General features: G+C 40.2%; 1 protein-coding gene across 1 annotated transcript; it reads left to right on the plus strand.

Annotated features, from left to right (window-relative positions):
• The first annotated feature begins 280 nt into the window (after positions 1-280).
• On the plus strand, positions 281-27454 carry LOC113411578 (acetylserotonin O-methyltransferase-like). Its single transcript, XM_026666712.2, has 8 exons — positions 281-406; positions 944-1118; positions 8113-8242; positions 9851-9913; positions 13275-13393; positions 24063-24203; positions 24395-24517; positions 26453-27454. The coding sequence occupies exons 1-8, from the start codon at positions 335-337 to the stop codon at positions 26659-26661; spliced, it is 1032 nt and encodes a 343-aa protein (XP_026522497.1). The 5' UTR covers positions 281-334; the 3' UTR covers positions 26662-27454.
• The last annotated feature ends 15 nt before the right edge of the window (positions 27455-27469 follow it).

Below are 27469 nucleotides of genomic sequence, written 5' to 3' on the forward strand. Positions count from 1 at the left end.
TCCTTGATCAAAACAGTCAATTTAGCCATCTCGGCCAGCTCCACTAGTTTTTGTAGCCATTCATCCATTGTGGAGATCAAGGTGACCTTCCATTTCTTGTTTCTGCTTTTCATAAGATACCTGTCCTCTAATGCTGGGTCAGCTAAACTTATTCAGGAGCCACTGTTGAAAGACTTTTGAAGACCTTCTGTGTCCTTGTTTTGTCATTAATACTACTTCATACCTTGGCCCTGGAACATCTTAAGGACACCTATATTATGCAATTTTTACACACAGGAATACCAAGTTTGGCTGGAGAAGTGTCCTTTTGGATCAACGAGAGAAGCCAAGTACAATGAGTTCAATAGAAGAAACCAAAACTATTCAAACATTGTTTGGATACCAGCATTCATTTATAACTTTCAAGGTAAGGTGGGTAATACTTGAAAATATTAAATCTTAACTTTGAAACTACAAAAGACCTCCATTTCTCAATGGTTGTGAAAACAATAGAATCACCAAAGTTTATGTTGTGATGAAATGGTCAGTAATAAATGGCCACAAAATTCTTTCTTGTGCTTTCTGAGCAAATTGGCTTCAGTGGACATCAATAGGTTACTTTCTTTTTTCAGATATGCTCCCCTTTTGCCTATCAGAAATTAAAAGGGGCCCAATTACAGCTGACAAAATTTCATTACAGCATGCTTTAGACATAGGTAAATTCCTTAATATGTTTAATAACACCTTTTGGCTTTTTAATTACACAGATGATTTTAGCTTATCACTGTTAGAGTTTTTATATCCAAAAGACTAACGTTAATCTCCATTAATAAATCTCCCAGCCAATTTATTAAATAATTTAGTAACTATATCTTCCTTTGAAGAGCCATGGAAAGATAGATTTGGAGATTATTGAATAGAACTGAGAGGAATGCCACAGCTTTTGTTTTCCCTTTCTTCCTAGATCATTTCAACTGCTTGTGAGCTGGGTGTCTTTGATGTCCTGAAGGAATCAGGGGAACCGCTGTCTTCCACAACTGTTGCTGAGCGCTTGAGCACCAGCCCCACTGGGATGCAGAGGCTGCTAGAGGCCTGTGTGGGGTTAAAGCTCCTGACACTGGAGTGGAAAGATGGCAAAGGTAATCCTGTGAGAAGCAGGAAGCAACTGGAATGGCCAACAATTATTCCATAACTAGCTGATAACCCGGCGTTTCCCGGATATTTATGTATCCCAATCCTGTATTAGACAGGAAAATCCTGTAGTCAGGACCAATGGTGGGATTCAATTTTTTTTACTACTGGTTCTGTGGGCGTGGCTTCGTGGGTGTGGCAGGGGAAGGATACTGTAAAATGCCAATTTGCCAGTTCTCTGAACTACTCAAAATTTCCGCTACCGGTTCTCCAGAACTGATCAGAACCTGCTGAATACCACCTCTGGTTGGAACTCACGCTGTTGTACTGTCTCTCTTGCAGTGTTGCAAGTCTTCTATTCCTCTCCTTGGTTTCTTGTCTACACTGGTGTTTCATTTTTGTAGCGTTTGATTGCACTTGGCCAATCGCCTGACATTTCCTTGGAGGGTTGAGAGGGAACCCCCATGTGGAGTACCGTGAAGCCATTACCATGGCAAGTCCATAGTTGGAGAAAGGGGGCATCCAGAAATCACAGGCCAGAAAGCTGGTATGGTGTGCAGTAACTGGGTTTGTGTATGTGTTTGTATGTGTTGAGTCCATTATTACTTTCTTTGAGATTTGTTCCAGCCTGCATCACAGGACCTTTTTGTTCTTCCCAAAGTTTTATAGTCCCATACTTGCAAAGAAATATAAATCAGAAGAGCAAAAAATTGGCATTTTGAGATGGTGTCCCTGCTGTTTTCACAACAAAACAGTTTGTTTCCAAACTGTGAACATTACTGTTGTACAATGGGATTGAACCAATTTTCAAAATAAAAATATATCCAAATCCCAACTCTAATGAAATTTGAAAAATGAAAAATAGCCATTGCATTTGGCCAAATAACTGGTACACGTCTAGAGGCTGGCTTATCTTTAAGTCCTGCTAACCACAGCCTTGAATGTATTTCACTAAGAGTTAAAGGACATGTGTCTTTTTTTCTTTGGCTGCCTCATCACTATTCCAGTCTGAAAAAAATTCTCCCTACTTCTTCTGCCAGCGCCCTAAATATGTGGCAAGCATGGTAATAACACAGAGTGAGACCACAAATATACACATGTGTATTTGTGTTCGTGTTTTTAATGCTGTTCTGTACGGTCATTACCATTCTTGTAGAACCGCGCAGCGATTGGACAAGACGCGCGGTGAACTGATTGGCTGAGTGAGCCGCCCGATTGGCCGCCGTGAATCACCCGCGATTGGTGGAAACTAATCGCGGGAGATTCAAAGCGGTGCCATTGGCCGCGGCCGCGGCGGCCAAAGAATAAAAGCCGCTGTTTTCTTTCTGAAGCCGAGCCGATCTCGGAGACCTAATAAATGAGCTGAACCAAGTCACTGGCTCCGAGTCTCATTCCTTGCAACGGACACGACACTGGCGACGAAGGTGGGATCCCAAAACTGATCCCCATCGGACACCTGTCCAGAGGAAACGAGACCGACGAGATGGCCAGCATCGCACCGCCCGCACCTTTTAACCCGGCTACTGAGGATTGGGAATCGTACACCGACCGATTCCTGATGTTCCTCGAAAGTAGCAATCTAAAGGATGCAACCGGGCAGAAGAAAAGAGCGGTTTTCCTCACGCACTGCGGGCCCGCAGTGTTTAAAATGGCGAAAGCCCTCGCGAAACCAGAGGACGTGAAAACAATGGACTGGGCCGATCTCAGGCCATTGCTCGGGAACCACTATGCCCCGACGTGCCCACCCTTATCCAGCGGCACGACTTCTACCGACGAGACCAGTGAGCGGGCGAGAGCATCAGCGATTTCGTGGCCGACCTGCGGAATCTCGGAGGCATGTGTGGCTTCACGGACATGGACGAGGCACTCCGAGACCGCGTCGTCCTGGGACTCAGAGACCCAGTTCTCCAGAGCCGATTGATGGCAAAAGGCGACATCGCCCTCGCCGACGTCCTCGCAGACGCCACCGCAGCCGAGGCAACCCGGAAGTCGGCGGCCCAGATGCGGAGGTCCGACACCGAAGACCGAAATGCGACCACCGAGGCAGGCACGGCAACCGAGACGCGTTCCGAAGCAAGCCGCCGAGAGACCACCACACACCATGGCGACCTCGACTCCGCCTCCAACACCACCGACGGGAAGAGGACGTGCATTGGCTCCAGACGGACCGAGATCGGCGCGATCGACGGGTCGTAAGTCGGGCAACCGTGCGCCGGTGCGGAGGCGACCACCTCGGTCGGAGTGCCGATTCTTCGATGCAATATGCCGGCACTGCGACAAGAGAGGCCACATCGCCCGAGTCTGCCTACTGTCCCTGGCGGCGGGACTGACAACGACCGGAGACGAGATGGCACCCCTCCAGGCCCAGAGACCGCCAAGCCGAAAGCCGATGGAACCAAGATGGACGGGGCCGACGAGACGGCGGGAACAGGCGGAGAGAGGAAACCCACCAGACGGTCGTCATCGGCCACTCCTCCAGCACAGACGCCCGGAAAGTATATGTGGAGGTGGGCATCGAGGGCGAGCCATGCAAGATGGAAGTGGACTCCGGGTCCTACCTCTCCATGGTTGCATGGCGGGAAATCAAGCGCCTGGTGCCTGCCATCCACAGAGGAGGGCTGGAAAGCCAAAGCCTAATCATCAAGGACTACCAAGGGAATCGCATACCGGTAGTCGGAACAGGCCAATTCGAGGTAACCTTCAAGGGGCGTACAGCAAGGTTTCCCCTGACGATCGTGGACCGAGACCGCCCTAGCCTTTTGGGACTTCAGTGGTTCACGCCGCTCAGAATCGAGGTGACGGGCATCGACCACATCGGGGAGGCCGACTGGGAGGAACAACTCGCGAAGGACTTCCAGGAAGTGTTTGACGGCACCCTAGGCAAGTACCGAGGGCCCCCTATTTCGTTCAGCCTAGACCCCAGCGTTCCCCCAATTCGCCTGAAACCACGGCGAGTGCCATTCGCACTCCAGCCAAAGATTGATGAGCAAATAGACAAGCTCATCAAACAAGGGGTCCTCGAACCAATCGACCATGCCCGGTGGGAGACCCCATAGTCACCCCCGTCAAGCCCGATGGGTCGGTGAGGATCTGTGGGGACTATAAGGCCACCCTCAATTGCGCCTTGCAGCAAAGCGCCTACCCCGTCCCAGTAGTGCAGCATCTCCTGCACTCACTGGGGAGGCAAGGTCTTTGCGGCTCGACCTGGCACAAGCCTATCAGCAGCTACCGGTCGACGCAGAAACGGCCGAGGCGCAAACCATAGTGACCCACCGGGGGCTTTCCGTTGTAAGAGACTCCAGTTTGGAGTCAGCGTGGCCCCAGGGATATTCCAGAGCCTCATGGAGAGACTCCTGCAAGGAATCAAGGGGTGGTGCCCTACTTGACGACGTACTGGTGTCGGCAACCAACCAAAAAAGAACTAGAGGGTCGCCTGAGGGAGGTCCTAACCAAATTCAAAAATGCGGGGCTGAAGGTTAAAAAGAGAAATGCCAACTACACACCGAAAGGGTCGAGTTCCTGGGGTACCTCTTAGATCGGCACGAATTCACCCAACCGAGGAAAAATCAGAGCAATCAAGGAAGCCCCCAGGCCGAAGAATAAAACGGAGCTACAGGCATTTCTAGGACTGCTTAATTTTTACAATGTTTTCCTGCCCCAAAAGGCGACCGCGGCGGAACCCTTGCATAGGCTCCTGGACAAGGCGGCTCTGTGGACTTGGGGGAAACGCGAGGAAGCCGCCTTCAACAAAACCAAGGACCTGCTCACCTCGGATGCCGTCCTCATCCAATACAAAGAGACCCTACCGATAGCTGTCACATGCGACGCATCACCCTTCGACATTGGCGCCGTCCTCAGCCACACGCTCCCCGACGGAAAAGAAGCACCCATCGCTTTCTTCTCAAGAACCCTCACCAAACCGGAAAGGAACTACAGTCAGCTGGACAAAGAAGCCCTGGCCATCGTTGCTGCTGTCAAAAGGTTCCATGAGTACATCTACGGCTGAACCTTCACCATCGTCACCGACCACAAGCCGCTGCTGGGAATCCTAGCAGGGAACAGGGCCACCCCGAACATTCTATCCCCTAGAATGACAAGGTGGTCCGAATTTGCCGCCTACAGCTACCGGCTCACGCACCGACCCGGTAAGACGATCACCCACGCAGACGCCCTGAGTCGCACACCGCTACCAGACTTCGACACCGACCCAGCACCCACGACGACCACCCTCAGCATAGAGACTCTGCCCGATCTACCCATAACCGCGTCAGACATTGCCCAGGAAACTAATAAAGACAAACGTCTGGCGCGGGTATTGCATTGGGTGGAGAAGGGGTGGCCCGAAAGGGATGACGACGAAAACTTCAGAACATTCCGAAACCGACAAACAGAACTGTCATTGCAAAAAGGTTGTTTGCTTTGGGGGGACCGGGTTGTTATTCCGGAAAAATTACAGGGAAAGGTTTTGGAATTATTGCATGAGGGACACCCAGGCATCGTTAGGACAAAGGCCTTGGCCAGAAGTTACGCCTGGTGGCCAGGGATGGACAAACAAATCGAGGCCTGGGTGGCAGCGTGCAGCAGGTGCCAGGAAACCAGACCCAGCCCTCCCGCCGCCCCAATCCTGGAATGGGAAACCCTAGGGGACCATGGTCCAGGATCCACATAGATTTTGCCGGGCCCACAAAAGGCCACACCTTCCTCATCACGGTAGACGCTTACTCCAACTGGTTGGAGGTAAGCAACATGAGAACTACCACCACGGAGGCCGTCACCAAAGAACTCAACAAATTATTCACAACCCACGGCCTCCCAGACGTCCTCGTATCCGACAACGGGCCCCAATTTACCTCGCTGGAATTCGAAAAATTCCTAGCGGAGCGGGGGATATGACATGCGTTAACAGCGCCGGCACATCTGGCGGCGAACGGGAGGGCGGAACGGATGGTTCAATTTACCAAAAAAACTATCCAAAAAATAGAAAACGGGGAAATCCAAGAGAAAATAAACAAAATGCTCTTTATACAACACATAACCCCGAATACAACAACCAATAAAAGCCCGGCGGAATTACTGATGGGGAGAAAATTAAGGTCCCCACTCGACAGACTGCACCCCACATACAACCCTGAAAAACCCCCAAACTCCTCAAGCAAAGACCGAACCTTTAAAACAGGCGACGCGGTATACGCGAAAAACCTCACCGGAGACCCACTCTGGGTACCAGCAACCGTAACCCAAGTGACAGGCCCCCACTCGTACCGCTTACAGACAGCCGACGGACGAGCATGGAAACGACACATCGACCAGTTAAGGTCTAGAACAGCCACGGGAAACACAACCGACACGCAAACAGAAACAAACACAGAAGGGAACCCCCCCAACACAAACCAAGAGGGGAGGGAAAGCCCAAAAGACCAAACCCCACTAGAAAGAAACCAGGAATACTCACCAGCATACAGCCAGCTCGACACCTCACCAGGAAGAAGCAGCCAGGCCAGCTCAACCAGCCCAGAAAGACCAGGCGGGAGCGGCAACCGCAACTCAACCAGCCCGGGTAGACCGGGAGGGAGCTGCGACGAAAGGCCCGGCCCAGCCTTCCAGACGGTTCCATCAACAGGACAAGGAGCAACACAGAACCCGACCGAACCGGCCGGGAGCCAAGCACCAACTAATCTGCGGAGGTCAAGTAGACAAGTACGAAGCCCCGCCTACTTACGGGACTACGTTACGTAGGACCCTACCAAGAGGGGAGGGGTGTTCTGTACGGTCATTACCATTCTTGTAGAACCGCGCAGCGATTGGACAAGACGCGCGGCGAACTGATTGGCTGAGTGAGCCGCCCGGATTGGCCCGCCGTGAATCACCCGCGATTGGTGGAAACTAATCGCGGGAGATTCAAAGCGGTGCCATTGGCCGTGGCGGCCAAAGAATAAAAGCCGCCGTTTTCTTTCTGAAGCCGAGCCGATCTCGGAGACCTAATAAATGAGCTGAACCAAGTCACTGGCTCCGAGTCTCATTCCTTGCGACGGACACGACAAATGCACCTTTCTAAATGCCTTGTTTTGTTTTTGTAGTTGCATATTTTAACTTTTTTTTGAATAAAATGAAAATGTGGAAAGATAAATACATGTTTGCCAAGAAGCACACTTCATTTACAAATACATTTACTACACACCACTGGCCAATAGGTGATTTATAAAAAATATTGATTCAAAATGCAATTGAGCTATAAAAGAACATATTGTGTATAGCCTTGTTTGCTTTAAAGATAATCACAAATCAATTTTATTCCCCTAAAAGTCAGGATTATTTGCATCCATCATGCAGCACTTGGATCTTGAACTCAGGCTGTCAGCTTTCAGCTGCCCGGGGCATCTTTAACAGCTGAGCCATTGCATCCCCTTTTACATTATAATTTACAAATGCATTTACTATCTTCCACTGGCCAATAGGTGATTTTAAAAAATATTGATTTAACAACGCAACAGACCTATAGAATGTCATATTGTGTAGACCCTTCTTTGTTTTAGGGATCAGTTTTATTCCCCTAAAAGTCATTATTTGCACCTAAAGTATTATTTGCACCTAAAAGGATTATTTGCACCTGTGATTATATTATTATGATTATTTTCCCCTTGCGTTCAGTTGTGTCTGAAACTGCCTAGATACCACAGGTCCCTGCAGATTTTGTGGTAAGGTTTTTCAGAAGAGCTTTGCCGCCACTTCCTTCCTATGGGTGAGAGGAAGTGATTACTAGCCCAAAGTCACTCAGCTGGCTTAGTGCCTAATGTAGGATAGGAACTTACACTCTCCAAGTTTTTAGTCTGGTGCCTTAACAATTACATCAAACTGTCTTTCTTATTATTATCAAATGCTTGACATAAATACAACATAATTTGTTTTTAAAGAAGTAGTTTAAGACAATATTGCAAGTATTACTCTAGTGAATTGAAAGACACTTACCTACAACGACACCTGTAATTTTTGTTTCTTTTTTAGATCTTTATGAAAACACAGACATTACCAATCTCTACCTGGTCAAATCAAGTCCAAAGTCTCAGTATTATTCCATGAAGTTTTATTCTGAAGTTATGTATCCATCAATGCAACATTTGCCTGATGCTGTGAGGTAAACAGTCCCAGCATGGGACTAGTGAACTAGAATAAATAAAGATAGAACATGAAAGAGCATCTTATGTTATGCTACTGACCTGATGTTGCTCCTGACAATTTTTCCTCTATATTTTACTTGATTCCATTATTAAAAAGCTTTGCACAAGAAACAGAAACCCAAACCCTAATAAAAGCAAGAAAAGCAAACGTTTATGCTATAGAGTCATTTCATTAAGATGAAGACTGAGATTACAGTTTATAAATGATAGGTAACTTTTTGTAAATAGGAGTAGTAATTGACTTGAAAAATGCTTTAGGATATTTGTCATGGATTTAACAATAGTCAGTTAATTTTTCAAATAAATATGAACCATAAAAACACTGTGATATTTTAACAATGGTTTTTTAAAAAATTTATATTAATTCAGATTATTTATACCGATTACAAAATCAATAACTTTAAATAAATAAAACTAATTTATATCAAAATAGCTGGCTGGGGAATTCTGGGAGTTGAAGTCCTCCAGGCTTAAAGTTGCCAAGGTTGGACACCCCTGTATTAGAGGTCTCTGCCAATAAAAACAACTTCCAAAGTTTGATTATAAATGTAATTTAGATCACAAGAGGCATATTTAAGTTAAAGTAAAATGAAAAGCAGCAGCTGCAAAGGCAAAAATTCAAAGAACAATTTCTAAACAATAAAAAATAAAAAATCAGAAATCTGGATAAATGTAAACCTTTTTTGAGTGCTACTTAATAATATGAAAATGTCAACATATTCCTGTTACGATAATCCTCAAATTCCATATGCAGTTAGGGCTGAATTTTCCATCACTAACTGATGCAATCACAAAGCATGATGCTTGTGACCCTGTGGCTTAGCAACTGTAATTCTAGCAGTCTCAGTTGCCATCATTATGTGAGGACTGCACAGACCATTGAGCAAGAACCTCCTGTGATCACAGCTTCCAACTTCCTGACTTTGCTTGCAGGAAGCTGATAGGAAACATCATAAATTATTATCACTGTATAGATTCTGCAATGGCTGGAACTCTGAGGACCAGTCATTTAATACTGTTATAACTTTGGACGGTCACTAAATAAATGGTTGTAACCTGAGGACTACCTGTATATCACTCCAGTCTTCATCAGGTAGGCCTCCCCAGACTTGTTTGCCAATTACTAGAATGACCATCTCTGTTCACAACATTTAAACTCTACAATGAAAAGAACCTCTTGACTTAGGAACAGCTCTATTTGACCTAGTCAGGTCCAACATTAATTTGAAGACAAAAATATTGGGGGAGGATATTTTTTCCCTACAGACCCATCAACGGTGAATTGATAAGCCTGAGAAACTGATATTTCTCCTGAAACTTCCTTTAAATCAAAAATATTAAAAGAACCCAACCCCACCTCCATACTGCTACTTTTTAAAATGAAATTACCAGATTGTACTGAACTGTACTTAAGAAAGTGAAGGATAACTGGCTTAATAATGAAACCTTTACAATAAATTTTGAACTGTTCAAAATACAGTAGACATTCAGGATCTACCTCTGTGCAAAAGAAAATGCCAAAATGATTGTTTTGTCCCTTTTTAATTTTTAAAAAATTCTTCTAGGAAAGGAAATAATCAGACTTCATCAATATATGGCTGTTCCAACATTTTTGAGATCATTTACAGGTAACATTAAAATTTTAAAGAATGTTCATTAAATAAATTGTTTCATGAGCAACTAATCATGATTAGTCTTCACAATGTCAGTGTTTTTTCTGTAATTTGTTTTAACTTTTTTTTTTATTCAGAAGATTAAAATACAAAGTACCAAAAGAAAAAAATACTGTGTTTCACCCAAAATAAGACCCAGACTTATTTTCTTTTGGGCCCCAAAATAAGCACCAGGTCTTATTTTTGGGGAATGTCTTACTCGCTTACTTAGGACCACTGCAGCCAGGCTTCTCATTCCCTGAGACCTGTTGGGCTGCTGCTCGATATCTTCTACAGCCACTCACAGCCACCGTATGACTCATCACGCCAAGGTCACCTTTCGTGGCAGGAAGCTGCATGGCACTGATGCTGCCACTCGCAGCAGGAGGCTGCATGGCATGTTGTGCCATTGCATGCATGAGCAGCAACACCGACACGATGAGCCACACCATCTCCTGCTATGAGTGGCAATACTGGCGTAATGTGCCATGTGGCATCCAGCCACAAGCAGCCTCAGAAGAAGTCAATCAGCAGCACAACAGGTATTGGAGCATGGGTGGCCTGGCTACAGCGGTCCTAAGGTAAGTAGGTGTAGGGCATGTTGGGCAGCTCCACACACCCCACTCCCACCCTAGCTTAATTTTTATACATGTGCCTCACCCCACCTCATACAACCAGAGAGTGGGATGAAGTGGGCAGGGCTTAATTAGGGCTTATTTTGGGGTAGAGCTTATATTAGGCACAGGTGTCAAAATCGGGCTAGGGCTTGTTTTCAGGCTAAGTAATTTTTGGGGGAAACATGGTATTAACAGAGACAAAAAAAACCAAGAATGATAAAAAAATCTGAAAAGAACAAAAGACAAAAACACATGTCCCCACTAGTTGAACATTGACAAATCTATTGCAACAATAATAGCTTCCCCCTTTGCAAAGCAGGTCCAAAATTTATAAGCTTCTATATCTATTTGAAACCCAATTGACTAATTGATTCATTGCATATATAAAGGAAAAAATAGTTAACAGGTTAAACAACAGCAAAGTTAACATTCAAGGCACTCTGTTAACAGTCTGTTTTTATCATTTACTCACAGAAAGTCTACACAGTTTCTTATTTACCATAAATCACCCCAAATGTTATCTTATCTATCTCATTATTGTCCAGAATCAAATAGCCTCATTTGACTTTTATTAATGAAACCTTTCCTTAGGCATCTCATTTTCAAAGTTCATGGGTTTCTGTTGTGCAACATCCATTGTTGAAACATTCTCCTTGAAAACACTACAATTCCCTTACCAAGGAAGTCCAGTCCATCCTTTATCAATTTCATTGTCTCAGAATTTCTTGTATTTATATTCCTTTCAATCTTTTCTGGCAGGTTTGTATTTACCAAACCAAGTACATTTGATAGCAATAGATCAGGTTTTCGCCCAGTTGCAAATAAGCCCAACTGTTATTTCCTACTTTTAAATATTGTCTTGAGTTTGCACATCTGTTAATTGTTATTATACATAAACAATTTTTTCTTTATATATAAAATAAAACCTGCAAGTTTCAAATAAAGCCTTCAAGTAAGATAACATTCTTTTTTTGAATGCTTCCCAGAAAATCCATCTCCTTTTAGAAACATTTGAGAAACCCACTGTTCTTTCTTTAAGGACAAGAGAAGCACATCAGGCAAAGCCCAGTATCCACAAGGAAATAAATTTTTCTTCCCCCAGAATAAAAAATGATTAAAGAAAGAAATTTCCCATCAAAAAATTAAGAAATAAATATCAATGCTTTTAAAAAAAAGCTAGGAAGAGCAAAATTTATAACATAATCCTGTATAATTGCAAGTCCAATTGAATGACTTTCACAGCCAAAAATTTTTATTTTCATCACAAACCTCCTTATAGCTAAAATGAAAGTAGTTTGGAAATGAATAGAATAGAATAGAATAGAATAGAATAGAATAGAATAGAATAGAATAGAATAGAATAGAATAGAATTCTTTATTGGCCAAGTGTGGTTGGACACACAAGGAATTTGTCTTGGTGCAAATATTCTCAGTATATATAAAAGAAAAAGATGCATTCGTCAAGAAATGTAAATACTGAAAGGGCAAAAGAAGTTGTAAAAGTCCAGCAAGGGGTTATACATGTATAAAAAGTGGAAAGAGGGGCACATAACTAAGGCAGAATATCAGCAAATAGCCCAAGCCTGGAAAGATGAAGGGAGGAAATCTAAGGCTCATAATGTGACAAAAGTAAAAAATAACCAAAAAAAAGCTTCTTCCAACATATTAAAAACAAGAAAAAAAATCAAGAAAACAATTGGTCCATTGCTGGGAGAAAGTGGCAAGGTGACAAGCAACAAGGGAGAAAGCAAAACTACTTAACTCATTTTTTGCATCTGTCTTTACACAAAGGGAAAAAAACAGTCTAACTTATTAAAAACAACACCACAAAAAACAGATTAGGAACACAAGTTAAAATAAGGGAAGAAAATGGTAAGTGAGCACCTGTCTCTCCTAGACGAGTTCAAATCACCAGGACCACTTGGATTACACAAGGTCTTGAAGGAACTGGCAGACGAGATCTCAGAAACATTGAACTATATCTTCCAAAGATCTTGGAGCACCGGGGAACTGCCAGAGGACTGGAAAAGAGCTGATGTAGTTCCCATCTTCAAAAAAGGAAACCAGGAAACTACAGACCTATCAGCCTGACCCTTAAGAAAAATGAACAACCGAAGGGAAATGTTAGCAAGACATCAAACATTCCAAGATCAAGAATTCTGGCCATCCCCTCTTCTTCGTAGGTGTATGATAATCTGAAGATCTTGGATCTTTCCTAGTCCCCTTTTCAAAAAAACAGAGAGCAAAGCCATCAAATAACCAGCTTTGGGGGCAAAATCAGCTGTTCGTTGGCAGGAGAAAAAGAACCACCCATTAGAATAAGCATGCCAGCTTGGGGTAAGAGTCCATATCTCTGTTATATGTTCTTGACCCATCATTAGCATCATCTTCAACCTCTTTTTTATGGCATTGGAATACTGTTGTGACTTATATAATTGATCAGGCATTTCTTTTTAATGTACAAAGCACTAGCCTGCAATACAGCAACTGTATGAATCTGTTTTGTTTCAAGAACATTATAATATTGGCCACTGAAATGGCAGGACTGTTTCACGTATCACATACAGAGTTTTCCAAATCCTGGTCACCATCATTTAAATGATCCTGTAAAAAATTGCTTTCACTGAAACATAAACAGATATTAAAAATAATAACAACAATAGCAGTTTATAAAGCTATATTTAGAGATGTTTATTTGGTAGCGTTTATTTGAATTCTAGATCAAAGGAAGAGTTACAAACCTCATCCGGTTTTCTTAATGAGCACTGGCCTGTCCTAGGAAGAGAAGTGCTTTCTGCCTTTGACCTGTCCCAGTTCCCACTCATTTGCGATCTGGGTGGTAAGTATAACCATAACTATTTTTAAGTGAATTAACTAATCACTCTGACAAGATACTATACAGTGGGCAAATACCCCTATTTTAAAAAGGATTAACTAATCACTCTGACATGATACAGTGGAGAAATTGGCAAAGGGGAGACAGTTCAGAAAACAGTCTTCTCCTGCCTTTTTGCTGTGCTAGCCAAGATGGAAGGAACTGAAATCAGAGAATAGCAGGCTCATGAACAAAGGACCCAAAAACTGAATTTGCCTGGGAAGCATTTTGAGGGTGTAAAAAAACGTGACTGACGATGATACAGGACTTGGTGCCCTTTGAGATGATGTTCAGGTTTTTTTCTGCTCAATCTGTATCAAATGTGTTTTATTGGTTTTTAAGACAAACATAGACAGACAAAACATAAAAACATCAAGCCATCTTCCATATATATATACATACAGTGTGTTGGTTGGTTTACAAACTGTTTTGTGCTTCCATTTCGTAGTCTTCAATTACAATTACATTGTATATATTCTCATATTTTCAATCAAATATTAAGTACATTAATATCATTGTTAATCAATCATTTGACTATACTTTTATTCATTCATGTTTTATGAAATAATCCATATTTTACTTAATTTGTTTTATGACAGTTCATATTATCATCTCAAATCTATCCTACAGTCATTTTGTAGATATAATAAGAAAAGAATAAATCTTTATATATTTATTATTTTCTAAGAATCTACATATTTCATTACCATGTTTTATTGTCTAACCATTGATAGAATAGATCCCAAATTTTATAAAATTGTTTATCATCTTGTTCTCTGATTTCAAATGTCAATCTATTCATTTCAGCACATTCCAATATTTTCTTAATGATTTCCTCCTGTGATGGTGTTTTCTCATTTTTCCAGTTTTTGGCAAATACAATCCTAGCCGCTCTTAATACATTTACAATCAATTATTTACTATGTATTTCAGGCAAAACTCCCAATAAAAATATCTCTGGTTTCAAGTCTATATGCTTTTTTGTCATTTTTTCCAACCACGTGTGGATTTTAGTTCAGTATTTTTTGGCATCCGCACAAGTTCACCACATATGGTAATATGAGCCTGGTATCTGATGACATTTCCAACATTTTTCGGATTTGTTCTTGAACATTCTTGCTATTCTTGTTGGGGGAAAATGCCACCTGTAAAACATCTTATACAAATTTTCTTTATATGCTGTTGACATTGTCATCTTATAATTTTGAGACCACAATTTTTGCCATTTCTCTAGATCAATCCTATATCCAAAATTCTTCCCCAAGCAATCATAGTTTCTTTAACTTGTTCTTGTTCTAGTTTAATTTCTAATAAATATCCATATAATTTTTAATCACCTTTTCATCAGTACCTGTCAAAATCTTTTCTAAATCAGTCAGTTTATCATAGAAACCTTCTGTTTTAGAATCTTTGTCATACCTTAAATGTATTTGCGCATATGAAAACCAATTCATCTTTATACCTTGTTCCTCTAATTTTTGCATATATTTATGTTCACCCTTTTCATTCAATATTTCACCATATCTAACTGTTTGTTCCTTTTTATATATTATAAAATAAGAAAATGCATCAATAGTCGATAGCCAGACTGGAATTTTCAAATAATATTGCCTTTTAGTCTTCTCCCAATTTAACCACAGAGACTCCCGTATATAATGTCTTCTAAAATACCCCTGTGTTTTAGTTCCTTTATACCATAGAAAACCCCAACAACAGATCATGTCCTTCTGATGTCAACAATCTAGTATTTCTTAATCCATTCCTTAACCCACATCAAATTTGTAGCTTGGTAATACAACTCCCAATTAGGCAAACCAAATCCTCCTCTTATTCTGGCATCTTGCAAAAGTTTTAACTTTATTCTCGCTTTCTTACCTTGCCATATATATTTCAACACAATTTTATTTAAATCTTCAAAATAATCTTTTCCAAGCCTAACTGGAATTGTTTGGAACAAATATAAAATTCTGGGTAGTATATTCATCTTGATTGTTGATATTCTCCCTATTAATGACAGTTGTAAATTTTCCTATTTCACCAAATCTAGCGCTATCTGCTGCTTAAGTTTGATATAATTATTCTCTTTTAGTGTACTGCATCTTGCTGTCAAGTATATTTATTTATTTATTTATTTATTTATTTGATTTGCCAATTGTTTACAAGATAATAAGTATAAATGTATACATAGTTGTGAATACATGAAATGGGTACATATAAGAAAAATAAAAGAATAAGAGAAACAATAGGACAGGGATGGTAGGCACGTTGGTGCGCTTATGCACGCCCCCTACAGGCCTCTTAGGAAAGGGGTGAGGTCAATAGTAGACAGTCTAAGGTTAAAGTTTTTGGGGTTTGGGGAAGAAACTACAGAGTCGGGTAGAGTATTCCAGACATTGACCACTCTATTGCTGAAGTCGTATTTCCTGCAATCAAGTTTGCTGCGGTTTACTTTGAGTTTGTTTCTATTGTGTGCTCTTGTGTTGTTATGGTTGAAGCTGAAGTATTCATTGACAGGTAGGACATTGCAATGTATGATTTTATATAACATGCTTAAGTCAGACCGAAGACGGCGTAATTCAAGGTTTTCTAGTTCTAGAATTTCAAGTCTGGTGGCATAAGGTATTCTACAATGAGTAGAGGAGTGGAGAACTCTTCTTGTGAAATATTTCTGGACTTTCTCAATTGTGCTAATATCAGATACATAATGTGGGTTCCAGACTGATGAACTGTATTCAAGTATTGGTCTAGCAAATGTTTTGTATGCTCTGGTTAGTAGTGTGATATTACCAGAGAAAAAGCTACGTAGGATTAGGTTAACAACTCTTAATGCCTTTTTGGCTATGTAGTTGCAGTGGGCTCTAGCACTTAGATCATTAGAGGTGAGTATTCCAAGGTCCTTTACAGAGCATGGGTCATCAACAAGATCTTGACTATTCAGCTTGTATTTTATTTTCTGATTTTTTTTGCCAATATGTAAGACAGAGCATTTATTTGTTGAGATTTGAAGTTGCCATTTGTTTGACCATTCTGATACATAGTCAAGATCTTTTTGTAGGGTAGCAGTATTGTCTGTGGTATTGAACAGCTTTACATCATCAGCGAAGAGAACGCAATTGCTCTTAATATGATCACAGAGGTCGTTTATGTAGAGTATGAAGAGAGTTGGTCCTAGAACACTGCCTTGGGGAACACCACTATTGACAGGTACTGGATTTGATAGGACACTCCCGATTTTGACCATTTGTTGTCTGTTTGACAGGAATGCTTCTATCCAGTTATTCAGTTGTCCAGAGATACCATAGGATTTTATTTTTAGGAGTAGTTTGTCGTGTACCACTGAATCAAAGGCTTTACAGAAGTCTATGTAGATTGCGTCTATTGCTTTGCCCTGGTCGAGTTGTGTCGTCCATATGTTTTTGCAGTGTAAGAGTTGCAGATTACAGGATAGTTTTTTTCTGAAACCAAATTGTTTATTGGAGAGTAGGTTATTTGTCTCTAAGTGGAGGATGATGGATTGGTTAATAATTGATTCCATGACTTTACAGGTGACGCAGCATAAGGAGATTGGCCTGTAATTTTCAACTAGGCTTGGGTCTCCCTTTTGAAGATGGGGATGACTGTGGCTTGTGACCATAGGTTAGGCAAGGAGCTGGTTCTGAAAGATTTTTCAAAGATTATGCTTAGAGGTTTGGCTATGACAGTGGATAGCTTTCTTAAGAAGTAGGCACATATTCCATCCGGTCCAATAGATAGAGATGGTTTTAGATTGCGTAGTGCTTTTTCAACATTGTCTTCTGTGAAGTCGATATGTATTAGATCATTGTTGTTATCTGTGGTACGGCTAGGAAATACTGGGCATGATCCATTGCTGTTTACAAATACTGAGCCGAAGAATGTGTTAAAGATGTTGGCTTTAATGGTGTCGTCGTTGCAGTCTTTACCATCAGGTCCTATCAAGGGAGGGATGGACCTTGAGTCTTTTAGTTTGTTGTTTACAAAATTTTAAAAAGCACGGGTGGAATTGGTGCTTAGAAGGTTTTCCTCTTGTTTAATGTGATAATTGGTGCATTCGGTCTTTATCTGGTGGCATAAATTTTTGTATCGGTTTTTTGAAATTGGCAACGTGACCAGATTTGTTTTTCCGCCAGAGTGATCTCTTTTTGGATTGAAGTTTCCTTATTGATATGGGTAATCTGCTTTTTTGTTTTGTTTTGGGAGTTGTTGTTGGTACGTATAGTTTGATGACTCTTTTGACTTCAAGTAAAAATATGTTGTAATGGTCTTCAACAGTATTGCATCCATTGAATAGAGATTGCCAATCAAGGGATGAGAGATCGTTGTGTATAAGATCATAGTTGCCTTTTTTGAAGTTACAATTGGGGATTACATCATTGTGGTGATTTTTGTGTGGACGTATGTTGAGACAAAAGTCAATCATATTGTGGTCACTGCTGGAAAAGGGTTCTTTAGTTTGTATTCCGTAAATTAAATTCAAACTATTGCAGAAGATGAGATCGAGGCAGTTGTTTAGTCTAGTGTTGTTGGTTACTAGTTGTTCCAGTCCCAGATTTGTAATAGCATTGTAGAAGGTTGTGTGTATGATTTCAGTTGTACAATCATTTAGGGTCCAGTCAATATGAGGTAGATTGAAATCACCAAGAAAGATAAAAGGGTATGGGCAGGATGCAGCCCATGTTAGTAATGTATTTAGCTTGTTTACATGTTCGATGTCATAATCAGGTGCTCTGTAACATAGTAAGAATCGAATTGTGATATTTAAGGATAGTTCACAGATGATGGTCTCAGGAAGAGCAAGCTCCTGGGTAACTTGGATATTTTTTAGATGTAAGGATTTTTTATAGAAGATAGCAACACCACCTCCTCGACGATTTTCACGATCTGATCGGTAAACATGATAGTCTCTTACTGTGGTAATGGAGTCGGGAGAGATGCATTGAGCCATGTTTCACAGACAAATATAATGTCGAAGTTAGCCATATTTAGGAGGATGAGAAATTCAGGTATTTTATTCACGAGGCTTCTTGCATTGAGTAGTTTGCATTTAAGGCCGGCAGTAGTTGGAATTGAGGTAGTTGGGGGCGTGCGTGCCTAGTCTTGGGTGATGGTGGAATGGTTGAGGTAGGGTTGTGGTTGAGGGTAAAAGCTGAGTATTGGGTTGCGTGGCTTACTTTTGATACAGTCAGCATGGTAGTCAATGTACAGGTCCTTCTCTCCATTGTCTAGACGGTTTTTGAGTTCAATGCGGAGTACACGGGAGCGGGCACGTTGCTGTATGGTTAGGTCAGGGCGGCAACGGAGGTTCTTATGGTTGGTGTTGGTTTTGGCGAGTGAGTTTATAGTATAAATGAATTTACGTTTGCTTGATTCATTTTTGCAAATGACTCTGCACAGGCGTGGGGCCACAGAGCCGTCACTGTTATTGAGCTCTCGGCCAATGCGTGAAATGTCAAGTATTTCATCAGCGGAGATGGTTGATGCTTGATAATCCCTGATGATGTTTCGGACAGTTGTGATGTCATCATTGTTATTGGTGACCTCTAGACCAAATAAGATGGCGTTTGGACATTGAAGTATCCCCAAGTATCCCCAAGTACTTGATCTTATTCGTGACCTGAATTTTCAATAGATCTGCCAGTTCTTCCTTTTGTCTTGATAGCATATTCTTTGTCAAAATCTTTGTCTTATCTTTATTTATTTTCAAACCAGCCACCTTCCCATATGTCTCTATCTTTTCTATCAATTTTGATGCTGTTTCTAGTGGGTCTTCTAAAATGAAAACCAGATCATCTGCAAATGCTTGCAACTTGAATTCTTCCTTTTTAATTTTCATCCCTTTTATATCCTTTTCTTCTCTAATATTTCTGTTTAACACTTCCAAGGTTAACACAAACAACAAAGATGATAGTGGGCACCCTTGTCTTGTTCCTTTTCTTATATCAATAGAGTCTGTCAGTTCTCCCTCTGTCATTACCTTTGCTGTTTGGTTATGATATATAGATTCTATTGCTTGAATAAATTTTTTACCAAAGCCCATCTGTTCCAGCTGTAATAACATGAATTGCCAATTCACATTATCAAATGCCTTCTGTGCATCTAAAAATATCAAAGCCATTTGCTTTTCAGGGTGTGCCTCATAGTATTCCAAAGTGTCCAAGATTACTCTCATATTGTCTTTAATTTGTCTCTTTGGCAGAAATCCATTTTGATCAGGGTGGATAAAATTGTTTAAGTATTTTTTAAGTCTTTCTGCCAATATTGAAGCAAAAATTTTATAATCTGCGTTTAGTAAGGAAATTGGTCTATAGTTCTTGATTTGTAATGGATTGGCCTCCTCTTTTGGGACAAGTGTAATATAAGCTTCTGGCCATGATTTGGGTATCTTCTTTAACATAACTTCATTCATAACTTCTAGCAATGGAAGATTCAACGATTCTTGTAGTGTTTTATAAAATTCTGCGGGAAGTCCATCTGTGCCTAATGCCTTTCCATTGTTTTGCTTCTTAAGTGCTTCAGTTAACTCCATCATCGTTATATTACTTTCTAACATTGTTTCAATCTCTGTAGGTATCTGGGGTAGATTACCATTCTGTAAGTACTGTTTAACTCTATCCTCATCAATATTCTCTTGTGTGTATAGTTTCCCATAATAGTCTCGTATAATTTCCTTCTTCTCTTTACTATCATAGCAAACTTGGCCTTGGTCATCTATTAATTGCAATATTTTCCTTGATTCTTTCTCCTTTCTCAATTTGTATGCTAACCATCTACCTGGTTTATTTGCATCTTCAAAATAGTTCTGTTTCGCACCTCTGATTTTCTGTGCTAGTTCTTCTTTTTCCATTAGTCCCATTTTCTGTTTAATTATGTCCATTTTTAACTTAATGTCCTTTTTCTGTGGCATTTTCTGTAGCTCTTTTTCAAGTCCTTTATACTCATCCTCTAATGCCTTAGAGGCTAGTCTTTTCATGGTATTTCTTTTCCTTGTATAGTCTATTATCAAGCCTCTGGCATATGCCTTCATTGTATCCCATACGTTCTGCATTGATGTATCTTCTTTTTTGTTTTCTCTAAAGAAGAAAGCCAGTTCTTTCTCCATCCACTGTATGAAGTCTTTTTCCTTTAATATAGTATTATTTAACGTCCATCTAGATCTTCTTCTTTGTCCTTTCCATTTAATTGTCATTGGATTGTGATCTGCCCAAGTACTTGTTTCAATATTTATTTCTTGAATATTAGCTAACAATTCTGTTGACATCCGTATCATATCTATTCTGGACCATGATAAATGTCTGTTTGAATAGAAGGTGTATTGTTCAGTCTTAGCATTTCTTTCTCTCCATGTATCTTTTAAATTTATTTCATCTATCATTTTAAAAAAGGATTTAGGGAGAGTCTTTCTGTTTTGCTTTGTTGTTTTCTGTGCTGTATCCTCCAATTTGTTATCTACAATTCCATTAAAGTCTCCCATCATACTATATTAGCATAGTCCAGGTCAATTATTTTCATATGTAATTTTCTATAAAATTCTTCTTGATTGTCATTCAGGGCATAGATTGCAATCAGGAGTGTTTTCATATTATTGTCCATTATTTCTACCATTAGTAATCTTCCATCATCATCGGTATAGATCAATTTCGCTGGGATAATATCTTTAATGTATAAAACTACTCCTCTTTTCTTGCGTTGTGTCAAAGAAGTAAATATTTTCCCTAATTTTGGCTGTATCAGCAATTGTTCATGTTGCTTTTTAATATGTACTTCTTGTAGGCATATTATATCAAATTTTAATTTCTCTAATTTATGGAAATTTTCCTTCTTTTAACAGCTGAGTTAAGTCCATTTATGTTAATTGTAATCAGTTTTTTTCTCTTCCATGGTTATATTTTGTAGTTAGGTTTAGCAGCTCTCGTAGATCTTGGTTCATGTTGTTCTTTGACTTCCACCTTTCCGCCTACTGCACCTTCTTCCTTTTCAGTCGCTATTTGGCAGTCCTCTTAGAATTCAATTAGTGACATTTCTTTTTCTGCCTCCTCCTCTTTCCCTCCAAAATATTCTGTATAAAATAATTCAGCTTTCTCAATTGAGTCAATTCTATGCCTCTGTTCTTACCATGTAAACATTAAACCTTCTGGAATCAGCCATCTATAATTCACCTCTTTTTTAAGTAGAATTTTAGTCAGAAATCGGTATTCTCTTCTCATCTCTCTCACTCTTCTGGGTACTTGTTTCAGGACCACAATCTCCTTGTCTTTATATTTTAATGTTTTCTCTCTTGCTACTTGCAATATTTGCGTTTTAATGGCTTTCTTTGTAAATCTGATGTGAACTTCTCTTGGTAAGCTATTTCTCATTGCATATCTTGTGAAGACTTGATAAACCTCGTCTATTCCATCCATCATCTTCTCTTTAGTTATTTCCAGAGCTTCAGCCAAAATTTCTATCATTATCTCAGCTAGGTTTTGTCCCTTTTCTTCCTCTATGTTTTGGAATCTGAGATAAAATTCTGATCTGTCCATCTCCCATCTCAACATCCCACTTTTATCTTGTTCAACCACAGTTAATCTGCTATCAATATCTCTAATCTTCTTATCTCTTTGTTTGACTTCTTCAATTTTTTGGAATCTCTCATCATACTTCATCATCATTTGTTGAATGTTCTCCACCATTTCATCCATTTTTCCTGTTCTTTGTTCAATGTTCTCTGTTCTCTTTTCAATATTCTTTGTTCTTATTTGTATATTTTGAATTCCTTGCATAATCATCTGCAGCGTCACTTTTTCCTGTTCTTTTTCTTGCTGTAACATCATCTGTATTGAGCGTTGTCCTCCAGATGGTGAAGAGGAAGAAATAGAAGTTGAGGAATCAGGGGCTGTTAGTTTTCTACTCATTTCAGACAATTCAAAATATTCAGGTTCTTCTAGACCTTAATCCACTTGTGAAATAACCAATTGTAATTCCAAGTAAAAATAGTGGGGGAAAAAGAAGCCAAATAATAACAAGAAGAAGAAGAAGAAAAAAATTCTTCAGGTTCTTGTATACCTTAATCCAATTGATTGGTTAGATAGCAGTAAAAACTCAAAAATGGAAGAAAAGACCATAAACACACACAAAAAGAAAAAAATGTTAAATCCTGGAACAGGCGGAAAAATAAAAAACTAAAGAAGAGAAAAGAAAAGTTCTTCAGGTTCTTCAACACCTTAATCCAATTAAAAAGTCTCAGGTATAAAGGGATGCATAACAAAAAAAAAGAAAGCCACAAAAAAATACCAATATGGAAGGTAAATAGAAAAAAAAATACAAGGGAGGGAGAGAGAAAAAAGAAAAGAGACTACTCCCTTAAAAAAAAGAAAGAAAAAGGAAGGAAATCATTAATACTAAAGCTTTTCCTTTAAAATAAAATGCAAACGTAAAAATTAGACTTCAAAAACAAAAAGAAAGACAAAAACAAGTTCCAAAGGCCAAAGATCCAAATAGCTATTACAAAAAGTAAGCTAGTAAGGAGGCGGTTTGTTAAAGTAAGAAATAGCCCAGCTTAAAAAAAGTAAAAAGGGCACACTGCACTTTGTTTGGTTATCCAAGGCTTTTGTTAAAATTTATAACTCTCTTCTCCAGAGTCTTACCATGTTTCTCCAACAATACGGCCTCCACCAATAGGAAGGCCCAGCATGTTTTTGGGGCATAAAATCAAATTAAGCCCCTCCCCCCAAATTTAGGCCTATCTTAAAATATGCAACATAAGGGGGAAGGGCGGGAGACTTGCCGTTAGGAGCGCCCGGCGGGCAGGAATTCCTTACCACCAGCCGCTCCTAATGGGCGATCATGGCGAAGCGCGAGGAGCTCCCTACTCCCACCAAACACCTTTGCTGCAGACACCTTTGGCACCCACTGCTGTTGCTTTCCCTTCTGCCCATTCCGCCACCACGTTTGGAGCTGGCGCTTCCATGTTTGGAGTGCCGCCGCCATTTGGAGCTCCAAACGCGGAAGTGGCAGCTCCAAACATGACGGCAGGCGATCTTTTTATTTTGGTCCACGCGAAGTTCAGAGCGAGCAAGAGAGGGAGACTGCGATGCCTCCATCTGAGATGGCAACCTCACTAGTGGATCACAACGTGGCTGGAAGCCCGAATCGGCGGGATATGATGGCAATCTTTTTGGAGCGAGAGGAAAGGGAGAGAAGAGTTGCGAGGCGTAATTTGCAGGAGGAAGTGGGTGTACCCCATGGCAGGGAGCCCAAGGAAGAAGGGCCGGTAGGCAACGGAGAGCGCCCCGTAGCTCCGGAAGCAGCCTAGAGACGCGCCCGGGAAGAGGCGCAGATGCTGCCTTGTAGTCCCCAAACCAACTGCGTGCGCCGCCTTTAGTTATGTGCGCTCTGCTCTCTGGGCATCTCCGTGTGACCGTGACCCTGTCCCTTCCACCTGGCGCCCTTGCTGCTTTCTGGCTCTTTAGCGACCGGCTTCGCGTTTGGAACACGTTCGTGTTTGGAGTTGGTTCAATCAATTTCAATCAATCTGAGGTGCAGCTGTAGAGAAATAATAGGCAAATAGTTTCAGATAGCTGGACATGTACAAATATTTGTTTTGCAGTTACTTAATTATGTTTGTTCTTTCTTTAAGGAAACACTGGTGGCTTAGCTAAGGAATTGATTTCACTCTACCCAAAATGTTCTGTGACCATTTTTGACCTTTCTAAACTAGCGGAAGCCTTTAAGAATAATTGTTTGCCTTCAGAAGAGTCCAGGATCACTTTCCATGCAGGTAAAAGTGGATGTGCTGCAACCTTCCATGTGGGTTGAACTCATGTCTTGCAAAGCACAAGAAGCTTTAGCAGGTAGAAAGGCAGACTGGATTAGGAAGGTCTGGTTTTGAAAGGAAGAACAGATTAATCTGTTGAAATAATCTGGAAGACATGGTGCTTTATGAAACTTAAATAACTTATTTTTTTGTAGGTGATTTTTTTAAAGATCCCATTCCTGAAGTAGACCTGTACATTTTGGCCAGGATTCTGCATGACTGGTCGGACGAGACCTGTTTGCAGCTGTTATGCAAAGTTTACCAGGCCTGCAAACCTGGTAGGTATCCTTTAATCACAGAAAGTTAAATCAGCTAGGAAACTGGCAAAGTTCATATACGGCTCACGTTTTCAGCTTCCTGAAATCTACTATAATTTTAAATTCATGATCCAATTTTTCTGAGCCTTGAATTGGCATCTTAGAATAACTAATTCAACTATAGTGCTGGAAAAATAATGGTTCCAGGTTAATTGTAGCAGCTACTTCTGCTCTATATCCCAAAGGACCTGTGTTATGCAGATCAGATTCAGTCATATTTTAGTGGCTGTTCTATGAAAAATGTAACTAGCAAGAATTCTCAGTGTGTCCCTGTGACTCTTTGCTACTTCTTGGCAATATATATCAGGAATCCTTCTAAATGTTGTAAAAATGACTGAGTTGATACGTAATAGCCTGTTCATGGTGGAAGAATATAAAAATAAGCCAATTACAAATTTCAGATTGCTAACTGGTATTGTAGTTCATGCAGTCCAACAGCAACTAGGTGAAAACAAGCTCTTTCCACATGAGCAGAAAGAAAATTGCCCAAAAAAGTAAAGGAATAAAACATCAGGTCTTAACTGACAAGATGATTTTGGAAAACTGCAAGAAATCAACTAAAATGTAGCTTGGATTCAGTACAAGAAGCCATTCAACTCCCTGCTACATGATTGGATAATTCAATGCCTAGAAATAATAGGAGTCAGTAGAAATGTCAGAGGTTGTGTACAAAGATCAAAGGAACAATGGAAAACATCATTGCAAGTCACTGGGCATAAGGTTTAATATCAAGAGAGGAATATTTCAGGGAGACCCACTATTACTACTACTGTTTATCATTACATTGATTCTTCTATCGGCAATATTGAATAACTCAGGCCATGACTATCAAAAATATCTGCCAGGCTTCCTCACCACCAAATAAAAGGTTCTACATTTAGGCAAGAAAAACCAAATGCACAGGTATAGTGTAGGTGGTACATAGCTGAATAGTAGTAATTGTGAGAAGGATCTTGGCATCCTAGTGGACAATCACTTAAATATGAACCAGCAGTGTGCTACAGCTGCCAAAAGAGCCAATGCAGTCCTAGGCTGTATCAATAGAGGGACAGAATCAAGATCATGTGAAGTATTAATACTACTTTATAATGTCTTGGTAAGATCACATTTGGAATATTGCATCCAGTTTCGGTCACCACAATGTAAAAAAGATGTTGAGAATCTAGAAACAGTGCACAGGACAGCAGCAAAGATTATTGGGGACTAAAACATAAAGAACGGTTGCTGGAATTGGGCATGTCTAATCAAAAGGACTAGGGTGACATGATAACAATGTTCCAATATCTAAGAGGTTGCCACAAAGAAGAGGGAATCGTCTAGTCTTCAAAGCACCTGAAGGCAGGTCAAGAAGCAATGGATGCAGTGGTAGGATTCAATTTTTTTTACTACCAGTTCTGTGAGCGTGGCTTGGTGGGCATGGCAGGGGAAGGATACTGTAAAATCTCCAGTCAGAGGTGGTATTTGCCGGTTCTCCGAACTACTCAAAATTTCCACTACCGATTCTCCAGAACGGGTCAGAACCTGCTGAATATCACCTCTGAATGGATGGAAATTAATCAAGGAGAAAAGAACTAAGGAGAAATTTCCTGACAGAACAATTATTGGAAGTTTTTAAGAAGAGATTGGACAATCATTTGTCTGAAATAGTATAAGACTTCCTGCCTGAGCAGGGGGTTGGACTAGAAGACCTCTAAGGTCCCTTACAAAATTGTTATTCTGTTATTCTTTATGTGGATGATCTGAAGTTGTATAGAAAAACACCATCTGAAATGAAGGATTCATAATATTAATTGAGGTATTTTCAAAGCATTATGAAATGTTCATTGGGCTGTTGGAATACGTACTGTAGTAGCATTTTCTCATCTCTGAATAATTGAAATATATATTTTGAAACAGGTGGCGGTGTCTTAATAGTTGAAATACTTCTTGATGAAGACAAAAGAGGACCTTTAGCAGCCCACTTCTACTCCTTGTTAATGTTGATCCTGACTGAAGGGAAAGAACGATCAGCAACTGAGTTTAATGTGCTCCTCCGCAAAGCTGGTTTTCCAAAAATTGAGTTGAAGAAAGGAAGCCTCTATCATATTATTCTAGGAAGAAAATAATGCTGCCCCTGATTCCTTCCTGTTCAATGTTTAAGATGAAATTGCAGTAATCAAAGCCTTGATTTGTTAGTTACAGACAGGTATATTCTACTCTTCTTCCAGAGTCCATAGACTACATAGCTGATCTTTTTCTTATCACACAATGTTTCACCATAATTAGAGATCCCTGATCATGGCTGCAAAAATCTTGAGAACCAATTCTGAGCAATAAAGGGATAAAGGAAATTCTTACCACATGACAAAAATTGATCTCTTTATAGATCTTCAGTTTTTCCCATTCTGAGATACAAAGAAAATCTCCTTACACACATTAAACAAACGATAAGAGTACAGGAGAAAATCTGATGGATTTTAAGCCACACATGTTGCTTTGCTAATTCAAAAAGCAATTAAACCCTATAAATTCTGCAACACAGAGAATGCAATAGGTACTAACAAGGTGAATAAGAATATTAACTATAGTATTGCAAGCTAGCCACAAGAAAATTAATAGTTAGTGCTGGGAACTCAAGGCTTTTAGATAATGGCTATGGTGAAATAACAATTTCAGAAACGTTCTCTCATTCTTTCTATGCCTAGTTATATATTTCAATGCATATGAATTAACCCAATCAGTAAGATAATTTTATTAGCGCTATATCCTATTAATAGGCTAATTAATTAATAGGCTAATTCAGATATTATAACAATCAAATTTAAAAAACGATTTACCTAGGTTGTAAAAGGAGCTTATAACTTCATTGCTCTTTAAGCTTTTTTATTTCATCACTGGTACTAAATCTGTCAATAAACTTTGTTGCTGATCTTT

The sequence above is a fragment of the Notechis scutatus genome, chromosome 5 (genome assembly GCF_049901735.1).
Source record: "Notechis scutatus isolate UNSWTSFEM ecotype Mainland chromosome 5, rNotScu1.2, whole genome shotgun sequence".
Taxonomy (NCBI): Eukaryota; Metazoa; Chordata; class Lepidosauria; order Squamata; family Elapidae; genus Notechis; species Notechis scutatus.

Excerpts from the sequence above, each read along its gene's own strand:
- LOC113411578 (XM_026666712.2), top strand. The coding sequence starts at position 335 with ATGAGTTCAATAGAAGAAACCAAAACTATTCAAACATTGTTTGGATAC. Across the intron at positions 1,119-8,112 it reads GGAGTGGAAAGATGGCAAAG|ATCTTTATGAAAACACAGAC; the intron begins GTAATCCTGTGA and ends TTTCTTTTTTAG. Across the intron at positions 24,204-24,394 it reads CAGGATCACTTTCCATGCAG|GTGATTTTTTTAAAGATCCC; the intron begins GTAAAAGTGGAT and ends ATTTTTTTGTAG.